At 38.5% G+C, this 23,842-nt stretch overlaps 1 protein-coding gene across 9 annotated transcripts; it reads right to left on the reverse strand.

The window, feature by feature from the left end:
• Window positions 1-2,317: 2,317 nt before the first annotated feature.
• Window positions 2,318-15,060, reverse strand: LOC143858371 (monocopper oxidase-like protein SKU5). Of its 9 annotated transcripts, none has more exons than XM_077369023.1 (13): window positions 14,856-15,060; window positions 11,966-12,014; window positions 11,361-11,447; window positions 11,073-11,232; window positions 8,612-8,695; window positions 7,277-7,386; window positions 6,890-7,160; window positions 6,659-6,797; window positions 6,066-6,429; window positions 5,005-5,370; window positions 4,840-4,918; window positions 2,827-2,970; window positions 2,318-2,725 (listed from the first exon to the last, which is right to left on the reverse strand). In XM_077369023.1, exons 5-12 carry the CDS (start codon window positions 8,624-8,626, stop codon window positions 2,962-2,964), a joined length of 1,353 nt encoding a protein of 450 aa, XP_077225138.1. In that variant the 5' UTR covers window positions 8,627-8,695; window positions 11,073-11,232; window positions 11,361-11,447; window positions 11,966-12,014; window positions 14,856-15,060; the 3' UTR covers window positions 2,318-2,725; window positions 2,827-2,961. The 9 variants fall into 9 exon arrangements, with proteins under 9 accessions (XP_077225138.1, XP_077225131.1, XP_077225164.1 ...); XM_077369016.1 differs by lacking the exon at window positions 14,856-15,060 and adding an exon at window positions 12,282-12,823; XM_077369049.1 differs by lacking the exon at window positions 14,856-15,060 and adding an exon at window positions 10,531-10,576 and having other exon boundaries at window positions 11,966-12,823.
• Window positions 15,061-23,842: the final 8,782 nt, after the last annotated feature.

Genomic DNA, 23,842 nt, shown 5'->3' on the forward strand with positions numbered 1-23,842 from the left:
AGCCCTCACTTTTAGGTCATTCAATATTTTATGTATGTAGGCCATCTTGTATTATAGCCGACCCCAACTAGTTTGGGACAAAGGCTTAGTTGAGTTGAGTTAAGAACATCTTGTATTATGTGTGAAGTGAATTGAAAAGCAGTTCTTACTCATTCAATATGAATTCTGTCTTCTTACAAAAAAAATTTCATGAATGGGCTGTTGCATGTGAGAGCTGCCGAAGAAGATTTTATAGAATTTTAGTTTAGTTTACACTTCAGTGTAATGCAATATATCATTTTGCTAACAACGGATGAAATTTGAAAGACTTCTTATAAATTTATTTTTTATGCACCAGGTACCTGAATTACTTAACAAAGAGGTACATGAAGAATCTGAACAAGAAATACATGATGAAGCTCAGAAAGAAGATTACTCCATTCTTCTTCATTTAAGTTCTATAGTTCATGTTATAGTTCTATAGTACATGATGAGGTTTTATCTAGGGATTGTGTTTTGTATAAGTTCTATAGTTCATGTTACAGTCCATTGTGTTTTGAAGTTCAGAAGTTTGTATTCTTGAAGAAGCAGGTTCTGTCTGAGAATACCCCCTGTTAAATGAATGTTTGTTTTCAGGTTCTGTTAAATGGAGGGTTCTGTTAAATTCTTGTCTGCGATTCTCATATGGAAATTCATCATTTTTAATCTATAGGTTTAAGACTGATGCATTTGTGTACCCACATGATCTTATGAACATGAACAAGCATGTGCAAACTCGTCTGCATTTAAACAGGTGCTTGAAAGGTTCAACATGAAGGATGCTAAACCAATTACTACACCTCTTGGTTTAAAGATTTTTGTATTTTCTCTTACCAGACATCTCATCTTTGGAGGTGATTTAACTAATGTAATATCTTGGGCAAAAGAGGAAAGCAACATATAGTGATTCCCATTGTTGAATCAGTAAGACCCAGGACAGCATGGAACGTTTGGGGCTCTGATCTGCAAGGGCCCCCCTACCCCCCCCCCTACATAGGAACCTCTGTAATTATCTCCAAAGGTTTGAAAATGGAAGGCCCTACATAGGAACCCCTATAGATCGGAGGATTAAGATCATATCATGGAGATAACTTTTTGACATGGCCTATTTAAATAAGGCCCAACAAATGAATGGTTAGGATCATTTAATAATGTGGGCCCACTGTATATATTTCTGCTACTACTTGCATGTAGGTGCCGGATAGCTAGACTATAAAAAAACCTACCCTATTTACATCTTCTCTCATTTATTCCCAAAATGTCACCTGTTAAAGAAAAAAAAAAACTTACCCTATTTACATCATTTTTCCCTCACAATGCCCCACATGTTAGATTTATGAATTTGCGGTCCAAAACACCAAAACTTGTTAGAATGCAAATATGTTAAAGTTGTTTTCAATTGGAAAATTCAAGTAACCAAACCAATTACAGTAAACCAAAAACTGCTGCTTCAATAATCATTGCAAATGCACTAGTTAGGATATGAGAACATGACCATATGATAAATAAGATCTTATAAAACCATCTTATAAAACCTCTTATAAAACCATCTACATAATAGGGTTCAATATGTCTACAATACTCACAATATACAAGTCTCTTTAAATTTCTTTAATTTCCAACAACCACATCATTTACTGAAGAAGAAAACTAAGAACAAAACACCTATGACTCCTAAAACTTTAAGAATGCTAATCTCATTCTTTAGCATGGTGTTTTCCTTCTCCAATGCTATGATGCGATCTTGAAACATCCTATTATCCTTCTCCAATGCTATGATGCGATCTTGAAACATCCTATTATCCTTCTCCAAATCCCTCATGCGGACTTCAAACATCATATTCTCCTTCTCCAATGCTATGATGCGGTCTTGAAACATCCTATTATCCTTCTCCAACGCTATGATGCGGTCTACAAACATTATATTCTCCTCCCTCCCCAGTATGGTCCTGTCTAAATCACCCGAAAGGAAATACCCGCACTTGTCTCCCTGCACACTACAACAAAAAAGGTTTGTAGCAGTGGTCATGACCGCTGCTAAAAGTGGCCAAAACCGCTGCTATTACTTTTAGCAGCGGTTACACAACCGCTACTAATTATCTCATCGCTGTATTTTTTAGCATCAGTTATAACCGCTGCTAAAAAGACCGCTGTTGGATGTTACTATATAGCAGCGGTCATGACCGCTGCTACATTTGGTTTGTAGACATCGAAGTTCATCAATATAGCAGCAGCACTGTATCTTTTAGCAGCGGTTAGGACTGCTACTAAAAGTGATATTTAAAAAAAAAAATTATAATTCTAGAAATCCCCAAAATAAGGGTATAATACAGAATCTGGCTTAAGTGTACAATACATAACCTGCTTTAGACTATAATACCTTTACACACATAAACATTACATTCACAAAATTAAACAAAAACTAAAACATATCCATCCAAAAATGTTTCTGATTAGATTGAAAAACCTTGATCTATTAGCTTTTCTGAAACCCCAATGTTAAACTGATTAGATTGAACTCTTTGATTTTCTCTTTGATGTGTGATCAAGCCCATGCCATCAACTTCTAAAAACAGCCCGGCCTTGGAGATCAAAGGTGATCTTAACTTTTCATCAATGGTAGATGGAGATAAAGCTAAAACTTGTTGGTCGAACGCTTTCCGATATTACAGCAACACCCAAAATCTCGAAGGAAATTCCTTTAGCACTGTTGAATACCAAATCCATCAAAATGAATAGACAATAAGAAATAAGCATATAAAAGTACTTCCTAAATTCCCACTTTCTAGAAATGGTCAGGAAACTTACCAAAAAAATGTTGTGGAACTCCTCTAGTAGAGTTATAACAATGGCTTGAGCGTGGTTAGCTACTGCCGCAGCTTGCAAAAGTTGAACAGAACCATCCCCTTGTCTGATTTGTGAGGAGCCACAATTTGCATCATCTTAAGAATCCTGAACTCAGAAGAATGGGAAACATAAGTCAAAAGGCAATTAGATGAAATGGAAGGGGAAGAGAGAACATGATCACTAATGAGAGAACGCAACTTTGATCAGACACATTATCCTACAACATAATATAACCGTATCATACAGTTAATATCTTTGTTTTCACTTGAGAAATGAAAATTTTATTTACAAAGAAAAAAGACAACATAATTTCAGGAGGAGGACAGACTGCATGATAAATAACTTGTTTCCGTCACACAAAACATGATTGAATGACAATTCCACACCTCTGGCCAAATCCAATACTTCATCAGTGACAAGCTACTATCGACCCACATGGCCTCCTCAAAACCCATCAACAATGTAAGCTAATCTCTTCAAAACCATTATTTCATCAACAATATTAGATTTTTGGCTAGATTTTCATCGAAACTCCATAATTCTTCCAAAAGTACAGGAGTCTCACCTTCATTTGAGTCTTTGATCTGGTCCAAAATATTTCAACCCAAATTTGATGGATTGAAGTACCTTGTTTCATTCCAAAAGGACAGGACAATCGAGCTGAATGTAACAACAATGGAGGTTCATTCATAATCCAAAAGAACACAATAAGTAAAGGTTCTCCAAATATGCATGTCCTGAGCATAGGACTTGTTTGACTTGGTTACAAAACTACTAGACAACATTTCCTCACCCATAAACAAGCCATGGAAGAGTGACAAACAAAAACAACACCTCTTAACACTCCTTTAGGAGGCCAGTCAAAACAGAGAGAAAAACACTCATTTAGCAGTCTAACAGCACCCATATATCCATATCCATCAAAACAGTTTAGGAGAAACTTTAGGAACCTTCCACACCAAAGATACATCCTCAAGCTTAAAAAATACAGGAAACCAAACAAAAAGGGTCATTAAAGTAGCTATAAAGGAGAACTCACAGCCCTCAAGGTCCTCAATCAAATGAGATGAAAACACTTCCATGACATTCATCCCACAATAGTGCTATATTCCCCTTCCAAGAACATCCCAAGGAAGATTATTTAATCACAAAAGTCTGTATCTTAGATTTTGAATTTCAGGTTTCGAAATGCCTAAGAACCCTTTAAATTCCCATTTAGTGTTTTTGAAATACATAAGAACCCTTCACATTCTCAAGCTTAAAAAATAGAGGAAAACAAACAAAAGGGTAGATATAAAGGAGAACTCACAGCCCTCAAGGTCCTCAATCAAATGAGATGAAAACACTTCCATGACATTCATCACACAATAGTGATCTATTCCCCTTCCAAGAACATCCCAAGGAAGATTATTTAATCACAAAAGTCTATCTGCGATTTTGAATTTCAGTTTTTTGAAAAACCTAAGAACCTTTAAATTCCCATTCAATGTCGTAGAATAGAATTACGAAAAAGTCATAATAAATACATGTGAACCTCTAGCTTTGAAAGGCACCAATTTCATCAAGCAATACTTATGATGAAAGTCATCGATGAGTAGAGAATGGATCTAATGCTTGGTCTTAGACACAAAAAATAAACAATGAGAAGACCCCGGACCTAAATGTCAATACCAAAAAAGGAAAAAGGAGAAAGTAAGAGTAATTAATAATTCTCATTACAGAAGGACTGGTATGCCCCTTCTTATATCACTGAAGTCATAGAGCTTAAAAGTACAATTACTAAACCTAAGAAAAACATAAAGTACTTTTCAATCATCAACACGATCAAGATCTAGGGTACACAATTGATGTTTCTTCTTACAAGGCCAAAACCATTAAGGATAAAAGTACAATTACTAACCTTAAGAAAAAAACATACTTTTTTCAAATTTCAACATGATCAACAGTTAGAGCATACACTTTGATGACACATACCTGTGTAGTGCACCGAGCAACTCCATCCCACTTATTATAAGTGCCTCGGCTATTTTCAGTCCACACACCATAATCCATGCTACAAAGCAAATGTAAAGAATGCCATTCAAAATCGCTTCACAGATATATAGTAGACAAACTAGAATCCCTGTCCATAGAACTTACCCCACAACGTAGAACGCGTACCCATTCATGTGGTAGCTTTGAACTATCGAATCATTATTCTGGAATATAATTTCCATAAAACCTCCATAAGTACCATTGATTAGAGATGTGTCAACTTTTGCAAGTCTGTTCATTAGTCTGTTTGGAAAATCAAGCTTGAAAACTCCCGGCGCATTATATTGCTGGGCCAACTTTGGAGGTGTTGCAGGAGTAATATACGAAATCCCATTCAGGGTAGTACGCAATTTTCCATTTATAAGCTCTGCGGGTCTGTTAAGAAGCACATACACATCGGTGACGGGGATCTGACCATATCTAAAAGATCCCTGCGGATTGGGACGAGCAACCCCAGCAGAGACATTCCACCTGAAAGATTAGATCACCATGATGGAATAATGGGAATACTGGTGTTGAAGTATAAATGATTAAATAACACCAAGTCTAACAGCTTAAGCTTTTGGAGTAATTAGTTGTTTCACATGGTATCCGAGCTATTGCCTCATGGCAGGTCCAGGGTACAAAACCAAACAACTCCTTGATATTAAAAATCCACGTTTACGGCCAACCCAAAAGAGGGGCCCACATGTGCCACATGTACAACCAACCCAAAAATAGGGGCCACACATGAGGCAGAGTGATGAAGTATAAGTGACTAAATAACACCAACTCTAACAGCTTCGGGCCCTGTTTGTTTTAGATTGTGACAACAGATGGTGAGGGCCCCAACCGATTATTAGCCAAAAATTAAACATAATTATGGGCCAATAATCAGTTGGGCCCTCACCATCGGTTATCACAATCTGAAACGAACAGGGCCTAAGCTTTTGGAGTAATTGGTTGTTTCCGAGGTTTAAAATTTCGGTGTCAGTCTCGAACATAGCCGAAACCAAAATTTTGGCTGAAATTCAGTAAGAACAAAACAAATTTCAAACTTGTGCCAAAATTTGGGACTCTGGATTTCAGTCGAAATTTAAAACCATGGTTGTTTCACATGTGTAGGAAATCATATGCATATGAATACATGTGTGGATGTGAATGTGATAAGCATATTGCCAGCCTACCTGATGGACCTTGCTTGGTTCATTGAAAAGTATGTGTCAAGCTCATTTGGAGGGTCTGGAAGTGGACTCGAAGCAGGACCCTGAGAATTGGAGTAATGCAAGATCGCAACACCTGTGACTCTGGCCCAGTCAGTTGAATTGACAAACCGGGCACTCGCCACCACATAGTAATCACTGCTAGCATTTTGATCCATTGTTACCAAGAATGAGTATGATTGACCTAAATGGATATCCATGTTTGTGTAGTTCTGTTGAACTGTGTAGGACCCTTCTGTCTCTATGAGTAGTAGGTTATGATTTTGGATTATGAAATTTAGGCTTGTCGAGATGCCAACATTGTGTACTCGAATACGGTAAGTTTTTCCTGTTTTAAGTACATCGATCGAGTGAGTCCATTAAGGGAAACACAATAATAACAATCTTAATGCATTCAATCATCAAATATTTGCTAGATGCGATTTTTCGGGCGCACCCTATCCATGTCAGGGCCCTACAAATGAATGGTTTGCATCACCCAAACAACATGGACCCACTGTGTTTCAGTTCGACGGACCAAAAACACTTTTCCACACACACACCATAAGCTACTTTACCTGGTTCAACGCTTATGGTTTCATAAGCAATACCAGCAGAAACAAGTGAATCATTGTAGTGGTAGGGGCCGAATCCATTAATGAGAACCCCATCAGGAACACCAAGATCGTTTCCATTTTGAAGATCATTACTCAGGTCCTGTGATTTGGTTGAGTTAGAATATTCTGAAATACACGAGAATTTCCACATTCTTAGACCAAAATAAATGTGCAGAAAGAAATTAGTCCGACCTTATAAGTCTTGCTATACCAGTCGCTAATAAAGATTGTAATATCTCCATCCGGTGTCCCAAAGGGCACTGGAATCACTTCTCTGTTATTTATAATGATTCCTGCATAACCACCTGCAGCTTTCTGGAAATTGATAGAAGGGAAATAAAAGAAACTCCCTATTTGATCTTTAACCTGAAATTTGTATGTCCAATTCCATCCAGCAGGAATGGGACAATTTGTTCCTGAAACTCCATCCTGCCAAGAGTCTCTCCGCTGTTGTATACCATTCCTGCATCATTTTTATCATCATTGACAGATGCGATCCAAGTTTTTTTTTTTTTTTTAATGGTGACAGATGCCATCCAAGTACACTAAACAAAGTATGCGACCATGAGACACACATACCATGTGATAAGTAATGGCTCATCCAAATTGTTCTGGATATTCACAACCACATTCCAGTTTGTGGCCACATTGACAATGGGTCCAGGAAATTGCTTATTAATTCCAATCATCTGTAATTATGAATAATGTTAATCAATATTATATACTACGGCAAAAAGTTCACCTGAAAATGAATATTGCTAGGAATGGAGAGAAAAGGGATATATTGGTGGTTGAATCAGTTGGGAGGCTTCAATACTGCTATCCATCACAAAAAGATGAAAGAAGTTAAAAGAAAAAAGAAAAGAAGAAGAAAAGAAACATTTCAGGTTCACTTGCAAAGGCATTTAATACGGCTCCAAGTGAAAAAATGGGCATAAAGATTGTGTTCAATCATTATTACTCAAAATTGCCATTTTATCTGCTTCAGTTGCCATATTTTAGATAACCAATAAATGAAGCTGATGAATATAATTCAAGATTATAGTTCAACATCATAAGATAAGAGTGAGGACAAAGCTACTTGCACGATAAAAGGAAAAAATTGACAAGATATTAAATATCATTAACATGTAATGGAGTCAAACAGAAGGTTGTCCATAGTGACGTGGGCTACTCATAAACTTCATGGAGGCATCATTTGGTGGCCTATGCTTTTCAAGTCGGTAGATGCAAGCAGAGAACATAATGATTCGGGTTATATATCGAAGCTTAGGATGTTATTTCTGAGGTTGGACGGGAGAAGATAGTGCAAATTATGATTAGGATGCACCTGTTCCTAGATCTGCCAAGTTCTCAAGTTGAAGCTCACACATATTATTTGGAAACCTTGTGTCGTACGTACAATGGACTTAGCATTGAAGAATACATGTTCTCCAAGTAGTAAATCTAAAAATGCTGAAATTTATTATCAGTGTGAGTGGATTCTAAATGTTGATTGAGATACGAAGATGATAGGAAAGTTTGATGTAAATCGTTCAATGTTGTTGTCTATTTGTACAAGGTCTACGAAATCGTGGTTGTCGATGATGGTCAAAATAAGACTTGCATCATCTACTTAGATGGAGCTGTAGCAGAAGCATCCTTCTCTTCCACTTAAAGAGCTAAAATGAATCATAGTTATACGAGATAAGAAAAGGTTCATCTTGAAATAGCTTGAAACTCATAAATGAAGGTTAGCTCAAGATGAATTGGCCATTTTATATGTTCAGAAGCACAACCCATCACTCTTACTCCATCTTTTATCTGCTTCCCTATGGCACCTGTATCCTATTGTCATATGTATAATCAGTCTCAAACAAAACCATTAGACCATAAACAGTTAGAAGGCATGAAACTAGAAAAGGAATTCGGTACCTTGAGTGTTTTCATTGTAATAAGTTCCGATGCGTTGATATGGCCAGCATTTATGAGTTTTGTGATCTTTCCCAAACCAACAGGCTGTTACAGAGAATGTGAGAATGATTCATCAGCGGCACTGCTTCAAATCCAAGTAATAAAATCAACAAAACATTGCTGATGAAAAAAGAATTGAAAGCATGGAACCAAAAACTTGATTCCTCCTAATTCTGTAATAGACACGGTAAAGAAAACAAAGGAACCGATACATACAGAGCTTAAAACATTGACGTATACATACAGAACTTATATTGGGAAGCTTCGACTAAAAAAGGCTATGCTGAATTGGTGATATAGAAAAAAATCAAAAATCATAAGCAAATAGCAACCCAAAAAGATAGAAAGAATATAAATTGTTCTATCAAACATGAAACATGTAAAAAAAAGTTCAAAGAGATCAAATTGACTTGTCCCCATAAGCATCCCCATATTGAGAAGCACTAGCACCAACTCCATAATCCAAACGAGCCCTGGACTAATGGAGAATCGGAGGTATTGAAGAAAACCTTCCTTCAATACCTTCATTCAATATGTTCTCTGAGAAAAGCATAAGAGAAAAAAAAACTTACATATATATGGAGAATCAGAGGTTGAGTATCAGGATGTTTCATTCATCAACGACAAAGTAAGAAAGAAGTGACATACACATATTAGTACAAGTACCCACCTCCAACATACACATACTACTTTAGGTACCCACCCCAACCACTACCCACTGCACACACATACTAGTACAAGTCCCCACCTCCACCACCAACCCCAACACACACGTACTCGTAAAATTCCCCACCTCTACCACGACCCCCAACATACATATATTAGTACAAGTACCCATCTCCATCACCATTCCCACCCCCACCCCCACGCCAAACAAAGGAACAAAAAAACAGAGGAATGAAAAGGAATATAAAAACTATGCCATGATGGATAATGGAGCTCAAATAGAATTGAAGAAACACATAACTAAATTGGATGCACATATAAATGCTTGAATAAATAGTCGGTAACAAATAATCCCTGTAAAAAAAACCCTAAAATGACAGATAATCAGTTACAAATACCTATGAAGAAAAAGGAAGAACACCCCCCCACCCCCCCCCCCCCCCCCCAATTCCTCCTTTCTTGAGAATTCAAAGCGAATCTGACGCTAAGTCAAAACCCTCATTCAACAACCTCTGCACATCCCTCAATTCATTAAACCATTTTTAGTAAGACTGATATAGAAACCGGCAAACCCAATAAATTCAAGAAATAATATCCACAAAATCCAAAATGTAATTACAAAAAACCTGAAAACTTCACAAATGCCACTCAAAACTATCCTAAATATTTAACACAGTGAAGTATCCATAAAAACTGATTGTTTAACACCAAGGCCCAAATAATTTCACCCAATTATGAATCCAAATACAAAATCATCACATAATAAAAGACAAAACTTACGCAATGCAACCTAAATTAAAGGAAATATGAAACGAAATGGGACAACAACACAACCTTTGTAACATAAGTAAGACAATAAACTTAATAATGCACTAGGGTTCAGAACCATAATCTATATGAAAAATGATGAGGATGTACCTGAAAATTATAAAATGATCCCTCTAACTGTCAATGGAGCAACAGTTCACTTAAGTGCAAAATCCATGTTGCAGGACTCTATTTTCATGTGAACATCTAAATAGGGTGCTTAGAATTAGGGAACGAATTATAGAAAAAACTCCATGGAACAATCCAGGGTATAGAAAAAATGTCTAACTAAGGCTTTGTTTGGATTGCAAGAATTATTTTGAAAAATTACGAAAGGAAAAACAATGCCACAAAACAAAGAACCCAAACCCTAGAAAAAAAATCCTAGAAAATAATGAAAATCTTACCCAATTTCATCATTGCCATAACAGAGCATGGAATACAAAGGAATCTCTGTGAGAAAGAAAGAAAGTATGAGAAAATAATAAGAAAAAAGACGAAGAATGGTTTTACCCTATTTTTTGGACGATTGAAACACGGAGAAATCGATGGAGAGATGGAGAAATGGCTGTAGAGAAGGAGAAATCGCTGGAGAGATGGAGAAATGGAGAAATCGTCGAAGGATGGTAGAGAAATCGAAGGAGTGGAGGGGAAAGAGGGTTTCGCACGGCGGGAGGTTAGGGCACAATTTTTTTCTTTCGTGGAACAAAACATTTGTTTTGGCTTTTAAAGCGTAGTCTATTATAAGCGTGGGATATCAACGATATACAGCAGCGGTTTATTGAAGACCGCATTCAAATGTTGACTTATGGGAGCGGTTTTCAAGACCGCTGGTAAGGGACCGCTGCTATAAAACGTATTTGTTGTAGTGGCATTTTATTTAAAATGTTAGAAATTAGGCAACTTATAAAGAATAAGAGTACACAACAATTATTTATTGTTTACTCACTTTCAGTCCTGCACAAGTGTAGTAAGGCGTCCTTGGTTACCGTTTTTGTTAGTTTGGGTAATTTTACGAACTGCGGGCACCTGACAGGAACAGTTATGGAAGTTTGATTCAACGCTACCAGGTGAATTATTTGAGGAAGCCATTATTTAGTTTCTCTGAGCTGCAAAAGAAAAAAACACGCAATGCATTCATAAGCAATATAAAACCTAACAGCAGGCTTAGGTAATAAACCCACACAAAATCAGTAGCAGAAAATCCTAAATCAGTGAACAAAAAACGGAGTAAAACCTTCATTTTGACGGTCTCTTGTGAAAAGAAAAATCCTAAATCCAAGTCTTTAATCCACGCAAAATCAGTACCAACAAGCCTAAATCACTGAACAAAAAGAGTAAGAAAAGTTAGATTTTTAGGGTCTCTTGTGTAAAGAAATTACCGAAGGAAATTAGTAAGAAGAAGAAAAAACGAAAAATCAGATTAAAGGAGACATTTTCATTTCAAGCATGCACAACAGAAATCAGAAAAAAAAACCCCTTTCAAAGTCTTTGAGGGTTAACGAAAAATCAGATTAAAGGAGACATTTTCCTTTCAAGCATGCACAACAGAAATCAGAAATAAAACCCCTTTGAAAGTCTTTGAGGGTTTTTTTTTTCAGTTAAAGAAAACCCTAAATCTATGTATTCAATCCACACAAAGAAAACCCTTTTGTTACTATTTAGGATTTTTTTTCTTCATTCCACAGCAAATCAGTAACAATAACCCATTAATGAAGGAAAAGACAAAGAAAATGACAAAGAAGCACATCAAAAGAAACCCATCTTGTTACTGTTTTAGGGGTTTTTTTTTTCTTCATTCGAAAAGAGAAAGAAAATGAGTAAGAAGAAGAACAAACGTACCTCTGTGGAGAAGACCACGAGTAGAAGGCGTGAGCTTCGCAAAAGAAACCTAAAAAAAACACAAAAATGAAACCTTAGATCACAAAAGAAACAAATGAAACAGGTTTTCAATATACTAAAAAAATTACAGACCTACATCCACAAAGAAACAGAAAAAAAAAACCCTAGAATAGAGGTTTTTAGGTTTTTTGGGTTTTTTCTCCTCCACAGTTCAGAGCTTTTTGGGTTTTTCTCCTCCTCCACAGTTCACAGCATTTTAGGTTTTTTCTCCCTACAATAGAACTAAACCCAAAAAAACCCAAAATGAAACACATACCTGTGGGAGAGAGAGCTTCGGCGATCGTCGGAGAGAGGGAGAGAGCCCGCCGGAGATTCTGTCGAGAGAGGGAGACTTTCTCCTCCACAGTTCGAAGCTTCTGTCGAGAGAGGGAGAGAGAGCTACGTACGGGTTTTGGGTTTTCTTATTCTTCAAAAAAAAAAAAAAATCAAAAACCCATACGTGTGAGGTGTACGAACGTGGCGCTCTTCGTAGAAGGAGGCGGCGCCCGGAGAAGGAGGCGGCGGCGGCCCGGAGAAGGAGCAAACTCCTTCGTGGGTTTTGGGTTTTGGGTTTTTTCTGTTTTTTCAAAAACAGCTTCTGTTTGAGAAGGATCCGGAGAAGGAGCAAACTCCTTCGTGGGTTTTGGAGAAGGAGCCGACCGGCGGCCCGGAGAAGGAGCCGGAGAAGGAGCAAACTCCTTAGTGGGTTTTGGGTTTTTTGTGTTTTTTCAAAAACAGCTTCTGTTTGAAATCCTTTTATACCACACCCATTTTTTAAACCCTACCACACCAAATTTTTATACGCTCGACCGTCTAATCCTTTTCCTCATATATATATATATATATATATATATATATATATATATATATATATATATATATTTTTATTTTATTTTTTTTATTTTTTTTTTTTAATTCCCAGTATCAAAATATTGGGATACAACCTGTAATATGGCATTCAAACAATCTCACACTACAATCCATCATATTGGGATACAACCTGTACTATGGCATTCAAACCTCCTCACACTACAATGGCATTGAATCTTACACTACAATGGGATACAAACAACCTGTAATACATGTAATATGGGATACAATTTTAAAACTTGTAATACCTGCAATACAAAATCAAGTCTCATTTCCAATTTTACCAAGCAAAAAGAAAAAAAGAAAAAAGAAAAAACATCTCCACTGCGAATTCAACCCCTATCTTGGAGGCATCACTTTGATGCAGCCGTTACTCCGATTGATCGAGAAAAGACCATCCTCATGTTCATTGGCAATGCCCACAATGTCTACGGGGCCTGAATTACCAAAGGTTGACCTGTTCAATGGGCTTTGTTAGACTTAAAGAATCCTAACGCTGACAATGGAAAGGTAAACTGAACATACACAAAAATAGAAAGACCTGCAGAATCAATGAATGATTTATTGGTAACTCTGAAATATATCAATTGCATTTCAAAGTATAATGCAGAGAAAGGGGTAAGATGCAACCAATAAAAAAATTACAAATGTTCCTAATAATAACACCTTCTTATATTATAAAGTTCTTGTTACCCTCTACAGTGGAGATGGACAAAGAAATCCAATGGCTTTGGGTGACTTTTAGCTTAATTGAAATTGGTTAATTTAGAGGAATATTATCAGACATTGAAGGTCCCTCTAATTAAAAAACTGAATAGGATTGGTTCAAGTTATCTTTTTAGCATGCTAGAAAGTTGGGAAATTTTATAAATGGGATTTGCTAGTGTCCATCGCAGAAGGCATTTCACGGATGGCCTGTTGCATCTGAGAGCAGCCACCTGATGAATAAAGACAAAATCTACTGAAAAGTGAGCCTACTTGGCTGCTCTCAGATGCAACAGGCCATCCATGAAATGCCTTCTGCGATACACGCTAGCAAATCCCTTAATAAATATTTTCCTTTCCAAACTTTTCCAGAAAATTCCTACAAATCCAAACAGGGCCAAAGTAGTCAAAAAATAATACAAAACAAGCCCCTTTACTTTGGGATAAAAGTATAATGTGAAATGGTCAGAACTCATGAGTATAGATCATGCACATTCATTGGTTTTGTCTCTCAGCCACAAACCATTTTGCATAAGATCCAATTAACAAGAAAATGGAAGAGAACCAAACTGGACCAAATCTCCGAACCAGAGAACCAATTAACAAGGAAATGGAAGTAAAAGAAGTAAAAGGATTGGGAATTCTAGACCGCAGCTACAGTAATTAATTATCACAACATCCATCCATATAAAAAGAATACCTCGAGCGAGATTTTCCTACAATTTAATACCTGTGGTTTCTTTTTTTGTACAGAAAGCTATGAAATCAGATTTTTTTTTTGAACTAGAGCTATGAGAAACAAATATAGAAGGAATTTCTATGAATCACATTTGCCATTGAGTTGCCCATACCTTATTAGCAGATACAAAAAAGGAATTAGTGTTGCTTTTCATAGAGTACAAACATCTGATAATAGCCTTGAATAAGAGGCATTTGTTTTCTTTCATTATACATTTCTCACTTGTGAGTAAACCCAAGAGAACTATGTAAAATATATACAGGAGAATCTTCTTATAGACAAATTAGCAAGGATAAAACTATAAAAACAAAATCAGGTTTTTTGCTGAAACCGTATCCATCTCTAATTCTCCATGAGTCGCCAATGAGGAAAAAACCCAAAAAGGCTTGGTTTGGGACTTGCAATCGGTTCTCAAAGTCCAAAAGGCTTGGTTTGGTACTCCAAATTTGTTCTCAAAATCCAAAAGGGAAAAGACCTTCTACTTCTAATAGGTTTTAAAAATCCAAAATAAACAGAGATGAGAGAGAGAAAGCATACACAGAATGAATGAAAACCGCCCGCTGGAAAACAACATGAAAGGAAATAATGGGGGATCGAGATTGAGAGACTGAGAGGGAGGGAGATATGGAGAGACATGACAAAATAGTAAGATATTCAAATCGTGAAGAACGATTGTTTTGGAAACAAAACCCTAAAAGATAGGGCGTTGTTATCTTGGAAACTCAGGATTCTGCTTTGGAATGAAAAGGGCAATGTAATTAAAAGAAATACATTTGTCCCTTCACTAAAATTGAGAAATTGAAAGAAGGCAAAGGGTATTATTGGAAATATGGCACCTATATTAAAAGGGATGCTACAAATCATTTGGGGGCGGGGGGGGGGGGGGGGCCACGGCCCCCGTCACGCTATACATGGTTCTGCCCCTGCATGTATCAACATATAGTAGTGTTGAAATCATTTCCCTATCGGTTATAAAAGAAACCCATCAAACCACAAGTTCTTCCTACAGATTCTTCCTATTTAACACCATAAGTTCGCGGAATATTATGAACATATGTTCTATTTAGATTGTATGCTCCGTCAATAAGACGGAACCTTCTCTCTGTATCTCTATTGGACGAACATGGTTTTGAAGTTTGTTTCCGATCAGAAGAAGTCTCCATTGGTAAACATGGAAAAGTCTTGTTCTGGGGAAAGAAAGTTGATGGGTTGTATAAGTTAGATGTATCTTCTGGAATTATCAATAAAAGTGTTTCTTCATCTGAGTATTTTGATGTGTCTTTTAATGTAGTTGATTCCTTTATATGGCATATGAGATTAGGACACATAAATAACGATAAGATGAAAAGAATGTTTGAGAATTGTTTAATTCCTCAAATAGAAATAGAATATTCTACATGTGAACCGTGTTTGAGTGGAAAGATGACTAGAAAACCCTTTCCAAAAGGGCAAAGATCATCTGAACTCTTAGGAATTATACATTCAGACATTTGTGGTCTCTTAAATGTAAAAACCCATAGAGGAATGGAGTACTTTATAACATTTATAGATGACTACTCAAGATATGTATATGTCTATCTAATACGAAAGAAATCAGAAGCATTAGATATCTTTAAAGACTACAAAAAGGAAGTGGAAAACCAATTAGGTAGACAAATTAAAATCCTTAGAACAGATAGAGGTGGTGAGTATTGTTCAGAACTATTCAACGAATTCTGTAGGGAATGTGGAATAATACATCAAACCACAACCTATAGCCTTTCTATCTTTAGGTTTATCTACTAGCTCCCACACTTGATTCTTCTCTATGGAGTTTAACTCTTCTTGAATAAAAGAAGGGGAGCACAAGTTGAATAGTGAACAAGTTGCATGCATGGTTTTCTATCTATATATGTATTTATTTTTAATAATAATAATAAAAACAAATGGTTCCAACCTTGTTTTTTTGCAACATGCATGAGGACATGCATCAATGGGAATGGAGACGATGTTCTGCCACATCAGTTTATGACTTGGCGTGGGGGCATCGTTGGGTGGATCCCACCTATGTATGAGGGCAGGTGAGATAGTGGCAAGGTGGGAGATGTAACCGAATGAACGGTTCTGTGACCGTTGGAATGAAACGGTGTGAAGGGATTTGTGAAAAACCATGAGTGAAAGGCTATGAGTGAAAAGCCATGGTGAAAGGCCATGAAGGCCAAAGGACATGTAGGGTTCTATAAAAACCCAATTTTTCCCTTAATTGTTCATTCGATTGATTGAGATCATTCCTGCCATTGTCACACAAAAGATCTCTTATTGGAAGAAATCAAAAGCTCACCCTCTCCATTTCTTATTTTTACGTTCATATCTCCATCTCTGTTTTGACCACCAAACCAAACCGAACCGAACCGAAATTTGAATCAGTTTGGTTGGACCAAACAGAAACCGAATTTTCGGTTCTGTTTCGGCTCAGTTTCGGTTCAGTTCTGCCAATTTTGCCACCCCTTACTCATAATCATTGGAAATCTTCGGTTTCCGTTCGGTTTGACCCCAAACCGAACCGAAATTTGAGTCGGAAACTGAATTTTCGGTTCGGTTTTGGCTCGGCTTCGGTTCTGATCGGCCAATTTTGCCAGCCCTACTTGAAGGGCGAAGTGGGACCCACTAAAGAAATAAAATAAAAGTGAAAAGGTATCACTGTTTCAACAAATCGGAATCAGCATCCTATTTCATTTCCTAATTCAATTCACCTGGCCAAGGCCGTGACCCTCACCATGGCCATGAGTGTCTCTAGCCAAACAGGTGAAGCCCAATCCGAAGATGATGTTCGTTGCATTCAAGGCCTAAAAGCCTCTACAAGCCCCCTCAACAATTTAGACCCCGCATGGAACTTCTCTAACACCTCCCCCAATTTCACCTGCCAATTTTCCGACGTTACCTACTGGACCCTTCAAGAAAACTGCATCATCTAACTCCGACTCCCCTCTCTCCAACTCTCCAGCCCAATTCCCTCCTCCCTCCAATTCTGCTGCAGCCTCTCAACCCTAGATCTCTCCTACAACTCTCTCTCCGGCCAAATCCCTCCTTCCCTCTGCATCTGGCTCCCTTACCTCCTCATCCTCGCCTTCTCCGACAATCAATTCTCCGGCCAAATCCCCTCCAATCTCTCCAATTGCAAGTTCCTCAACACTCTCCGCTTCAATGGAGAGTAGAGAGGCAATACAACTACACACCCTTTTGAAAGGAGACGGTGTTGGGGGTATAATCGGTATCTCCTTCGATGATCGACACGTGGCGTCCTCAATCATTAGAAACCAAATAAATCTCCATATAAAGCAAGGATATAGAAGGATTCTTCCCTATCTTAAGAATAGCAACGATTCCAAGAAAGAAAGCGTCCCCAAGGAAAGATCCTTGAGAGAGGAGGCAACTTTCCTTCTTTTGGTTGCTTGGACCGGCTCGGAGAGTAGTGGAATTGATGCAGCCCAAACCCATGAGGTTGACAAGTTTGAAGCCCAGATGAACCATCCTAAGCAAGTGAGAAGGTCAGCCCGCATCCAAGCCCAACACAAGGCCCATGTCCAACTTGAATCCATTAAGCATAAAGACCACCATGGACACGCTGATCGAGCTGGAGTCCCGCATTAATGAGTCTGACCACTTTTTGGAGTCCGTTTTTGGACCTTTAGATGGACGAATCAGAGCAAATGCTTAACTAGGAAGTTGTAGATCTTTGAATTATATTTCTAACAGATATTCATGGTCTTAATTTGGCTCAGTGGTTGAAGAGTTATGGCTATTTTGGTAGACTGTGTTTGCTAGCTTTGACTAGTTAATGTGTTTAGAGTTCCTAAAACTATTAATGATGTATGTGAGTCCCTAAACTAGTTAGTGGACTAGTTTGAACGAATTTTCTCATGTATTTATCTATTTAAAGAGTATCAAACATATGTAATTGGGTTAGTTGAATATTTGAATGAAAATTTGCTTAGTGCATTTTCCTTTGAACCTTGAAGAGTTCTTCCTTGAAACCTAGAAGAGTTTCACTCCTTCCTTGAAGAGTAGGAGCTTTCCCCTATTGTTTGCTTCCTTGAAGAGTTGCAACCATCAATCTAGAAGAATTGATGTTACCTATCTTCCTTGGCAACCTAGAAGAGTAGCCATTGAAGTTATCTTTCTCTATTTTGCCCCGCTCTATTTTCATAAACCTGTCCATTCGCATTCATCCACTTCCATCACCATTTCAATCCCTTTCCAGTATTTTGTCTGAGCAAACTTTTGTCAGTAAAGTTGTAGATCTTTGAGTCCTTAAAAGTTTGGCTTTTGAATCAAGTCATTCCGACCTATATCGAGGGAGATACGCTCATTTTACCGAACTTGCGCAAATCTGTTTTTCTTGAATCCGAAATTCTTGAGCATTTGAGTGTGTGTCTGTCACTCTCCCGATCCTTAGTCCAAGAAGCCTAGGAGAGGCTGCATCATTTTGGTATCAGAGCTTTGGTGGAGAGGACAATGCCTCCAAGACAAGCCCGACGTCGAGGTGGTCGAACAATCCCCTTGGATGAAGTACACACACTTGCTGAAAACTTGCAGCAGCATATGCAACAACAAATCAATGATTTGACTCGAGAAGTTGAACGTCTTCGTGCTGAAGCAAACAATCCTTCACCCCATTCCAGATCTGGAAAAACCAATGGTGATTCTTCTTCTTCAGAAAGTGTTCAATCTTTGCGACAAGGTAGGCGCCCTCAACCCCACACACAAGGTGTTCGAGAACCGGATTGGGAAAAGGAAATCAAGAGAGACATTCCAGAATTTCTAGGAACTGATTCCCCTGATGAAATCATTGATTGGTTAACACTTGTGAATGAAGTTTTTGATCATAGAAATGTCCCGGAAGAGCGTCGTGTTGGCATCATTGCCATGCGATTCCGAGGCAAGGTCATAGCTTGGTGGAGACGTGAGAAGCAAACCCGCCACTCCCCCGGTAAAGATCCTATCACTCGATGGAGAAAGATGGAGGACAAGATCCGCAAGTACTTCCTTCCCAAAGGTTATAAGAGGGATTTGTACCAACGGTACCAAAATTTGAGGCAAGGTACGCGATCGGTGGAACAATACACCAATGAATTCAATGAGTTGGTAATTCGCAACAATATTCAAGATCCGGAGGAGATGCTCGTGAACAAGTATTTGGGAGGCCTTCAAATTCATATCCAAGATACCCTTGATGTTCTTGACATCTGGGATTTGGGAGATGCACACCAAAGAGCTCTCAAGGTGGAGCATTCGCACTCTCGAAAGCAACAAGCCACATCCTTCACAAATCGAGCAGTTCAAGGTTCGGTTGGCACCACCAAAGCCGGAAACACAAGTGCACACACCAATAGTATCAACAAAGCCTCTGCCCCACCCAAGGGTTCTAATCAACCCCCTCCTACCGGTCAAAGCTCTACAACCGGTATGCGTTGTTATTCATGTGGTGAGATAGGACATCGTGCTAGCAATTGTCGGAAGCGACAAGCGGGTAAAGCATTACTTGTGGAAAATGAATCTGATGATCCGAGTGAGGAAGACACTGATATTGACCCAAAGGATGATGAGAGTAACTTGGAGGATGAGCAAGTGCTTAATGCCGATACCGGTGAGTTCCTTATGATGAGGAAAATTTTTCTAACTCCAAAACAACAAGCTGGAAATCGCTTATGTGTACCGGATTGCTCTCTTCGGCAAAAGGTGATTGGTGAGATACATAATGAAGGTCATTTCGGTCGTGACAAAACTCTCCAACTTGTTTCAGCAAAGTACTTTTGGCCACATCAAAAACGGGATGTACATTGTTATGTTATGAGATGCCGAAATTGCCAAATTGGTAAGGGACAAACTACAAATGCCGGTCTCTATTTGCCTTTGCCTCTACCACATGCACCATGGGAGGATATATCCATGGATTTTGTCCTTGGATTGCCACGGACACACCGAGGAATGGATTCCATATTTGTGGTCGTTGATAGATTTTCCAAAATGGCACATTTCATACCTTGCCGAAAGACTATGGATGCCTCACGCATTGCTAGCTTATTTTTCAAAGAAATCTTCATAATGCATGGAGTACCAAATACCATCACTTCAGACCGAGACACGAAGTTCCTTAGTCACTTTTGGCGTCAATTATGGAAGAGTATTGGGACCACACTGCAGTATAGCACTGTGTTCCACCCTCAAACTGATGGGCAAACCGAAGTTGTAAACCGATCATTGGGCAATTTGTTGAGAACCTTGATTGATGACAATCCCCGTTCTTGGGAAGACCGCCTATCACTTGGAGAATTTGCTTACAACAGTTCGGTGAACCGTTCTACAGGTTGCAGCCCTTTCTTGGTTATCTATGGGCGACAACCCAAGTCAGCACTAGATCTTGCACCTATTCCATTTGCTGAAAAGCCCATTGCCCAAGTTGAAGATTTTGTATCTCAAATGAAGCTTATACATGAAGATGTTCATCGTAAGCAGGAAAGTAAATCTGAGACCTATAAGAAGGCTGTTGATAAGAGGCGTCGTGAAGTCATATTTGAACCCGGAGATTTTGTTTGGGCTTACTTGCCACCAGAACGTTACCCTGTTGGAAGCTACAACAAGCTTAGTGATAGAAAGCTTGGTCCACTTGAAGTACTTAAACGCATCAATCCCAATGCGTATCGTCTCAAGCTTCCTTCCCATATGAAGATACATGATGTGTTTAACGTCCGCCATTTGACACCTTATATGGGAGATTCTACTGATGATGATACCTCGAATTCAGAGACGAATTCTTTCAAACAATGGGGGAATGATGCAGCCCAAACCCATGAGGTTGACAAGTTTGAAGCCCAGATGAACCATCCTAAGCAAGTGAGAAGGTCAGCCCGCATCCAAGCCCAACACAAGGCCCATGTCCAACTTGAATCCATTAAGCATAAAGACCACCATGGACACGCTGATCGAGCTGGAGTCCCACATTAATGAGTCTGACCACTTTTTGGAGTCCGTTTTTGGACCTTTAGATGGACGAATCAGAGCAAATGCTTAACTAGGAAGTTGTAGATCTTTGAATTATATTTCTAACAGATATTCATGGTCTTAATTTGGCTCAGTGGTTGAAGAGTTATGGCTATTTTGGTAGACTGTGTTTGCTAGCTTTGACTAGTTAATGTGTTTAGAGTTCCTAAAACTATTAATGATGTATGTGAGTCCCTAAACTAGTTAGTGGACTAGTTTGAACGAATTTTCTCATGTATTTATCTATTTAAAGAGTATCAAACATATGTAATTGGGTTAGTTGAATATTTGAATGAAAATTTGCTTAGTGCATTTTCCTTTGAACCTTGAAGAGTTCTTCCTTGAAACCTAGAAGAGTTTCACTCCTTCCTTGAAGAGTAGGAGCTTTCCCCTATTGTTTGCATCCTTGAAGAGTTGCAACCATCAATCTAGAAGAATTGATGTTACCTATCTTCCTTGGCAACCTAGAAGAGTAGCCATTGAAGTTATCTTTCTCTATTTTGCCCCGCTCTATTTTCATAAACCTGTCCATTCGCATTCATCCACTTCCATCACCATTTCAATCCCTTTCCAGTATTTTGTCTGAGCAAACTTTTGTCAGTAAAGTTGTAGATCTTTGAGTCCTTAAAAGTTTGGCTTTTGAATCAAGTCATTCCGACCTATATCGAGGGAGATACGCTCATTTTACCGAACTTGCGCAAATCTGTTTTTCTTGAAGCCGAATTCTTGAGCATTTGAGTGTGTGTCTGTCACTCTCCCGATCCTTAGTCCAAGAAGCCTAGGAGAGGCTGCATCATTTAGAAACCAAATAAATCTCCATATAAAGCAAGGATATAGAAGGATTCTTCCCTATCTTAAGAATAGCAACGTTTCCAAGAAAGAAAGCGTCCCCAAGGAAAGATCCTTGAGAGAGGAGGCAACTTTCCTTCTTTTGGTTTCTTGGACCGGCTCGGAGAGTAGTGGAATAGGAAGTCAAAGGAAGAGACAGGAATTTTGATTTGCTTAGAATTAACTCGGAAAATTGTGTAGTAGTGTTTGGTTGCGTGGCAAAGAATGGGAGAGTAGGAGAAAAAGTAGGGGGTGTCATTACCAATATATGGACAGAGGAGAGAGAGTGAAGAGAGAGAGAGATAGAGAGAGCATCATTCCCTAGAAAATTCAACCATAATTCTTTGCTTTTGGAATGAGGGGACAAGAAAGAGACATGCAATTATTACATGAGAGAAATCCAAGGGAATCATTGGGAGTCCAATGCATTTTAGCAACCAAACGTGGAACGGCATGCCAAATCCAAACCAAATTCAGACGACTGCCGAGCTTTTGTGCAACCAAACGAACAGTCGGATCTCCAATATAGAAGCCACGCCTAAGGAGGAAACTTTGTATTTATCAAGATAAACATGGAAACATATCTCCCGGGAAAGTCGACTGAAAGACTCCTAATAAAGTATGTTTCCCAAAAAGTTGTGGACTTCTCCCTACAAAAAAGACCTCCACGCTCAAAGAAAGGACATTCCCACTTGTTTGTAACTTGGTAGCCGTCGATCGTTTCTACTGTGTCTTGGTCACGATCCGATCATATCCCTTTTTCAGTCGAATTTCTTCAATATGCTTTTCAGATGATGCATTTTGGATCTGAGTCACAATCCATTTCAAATCAGACCGTCCATGTCCTAGGTCCTACGTACATTTTATACAGTCTAAGAAAGGAAAGTGAAGTCCCAAAAGAATGGTCAACGAAATGAAGAGAAAGAAAATGTTCTGGTTTTGAGTATGGTTTTGTAAAGTTAGAAAAATGCCCCTTGCCATAAATATGAACAAAAATATGAAGGGTATTTTTGTACGATGGTGTCCTGCATTTGGATATATGATCTCCATGGGATTTTGTTACTACCTACGCGTCAGGATCCAAAATAATTTCAGACCTTAGGAAGTAGATCCAATGGACACTGTTCCAGTCTAAATATTGTGCCTAAATTCAACCCATTATTTTCAAAACAGAATTTTGTTTTCAAAGTGTTAATGTTGAGAAATTATATGGTGTAAGGGCTTACAACTACGGGTGCAAGTTTGGCCCTGTCAGCCCTGACCCACCTTGAGCCCGAACTGGGTCAAGGCTGGATTTTCCAACCCTGAGGGCGGGTCAGGGTTTATTTTCTTAGACCCTGACTCAGGTTGGGTCGGGTTCTGGGTTCCTGCCTCGGGTACCCTGACTCGACCCGACCCGACCCTAAGTTTTCTATTGTAGAATTGAACCATCTATGCATGTTTCTTTTGCTAATGTTTTCTATTATCTTTGATTGATGTTTCTTTAGATTATTATTATTAATTGTCTCTGTTGCCCGTCATGTTGTTGAATTCATGTTGTCTTATTTTGTTCCCTTTCTCTGTTTATTGATCATTTTGTTCTATATGATAAGTGGTTGCTTTATTTTTGACACTCTTAACAGGTATTTGCACTAGGGTCAATTAGGCCCGGCCCGGCCCGGCCCAATCAGGGCCAA

The sequence above is a fragment of the Tasmannia lanceolata genome, unplaced genomic scaffold (genome assembly GCF_043159265.1).
Source record: "Tasmannia lanceolata isolate RefF3 unplaced genomic scaffold, GAP_Taslan_0.1 ptg000003l, whole genome shotgun sequence".
Taxonomy (NCBI): domain Eukaryota; kingdom Viridiplantae; phylum Streptophyta; class Magnoliopsida; order Canellales; family Winteraceae; genus Tasmannia; species Tasmannia lanceolata.

What these genes read in the sequence shown, in the direction of transcription:
- LOC143858371 (XM_077369040.1), bottom strand. An exon ending in AACCAAGCAAGGTCCATCAG is followed by an intron (nt 5,371 to 6,065) that starts GTAGGCTGGCAA and finishes CTAATCTTTCAG; the next exon opens with GTGGAATGTCTCTGCTGGGG. An exon ending in TACGCGTTCTACGTTGTGGG is followed by an intron (nt 4,919 to 5,004) that starts GTAAGTTCTATG and finishes TTTGCTTTGTAG; the next exon opens with CATGGATTATGGTGTGTGGA.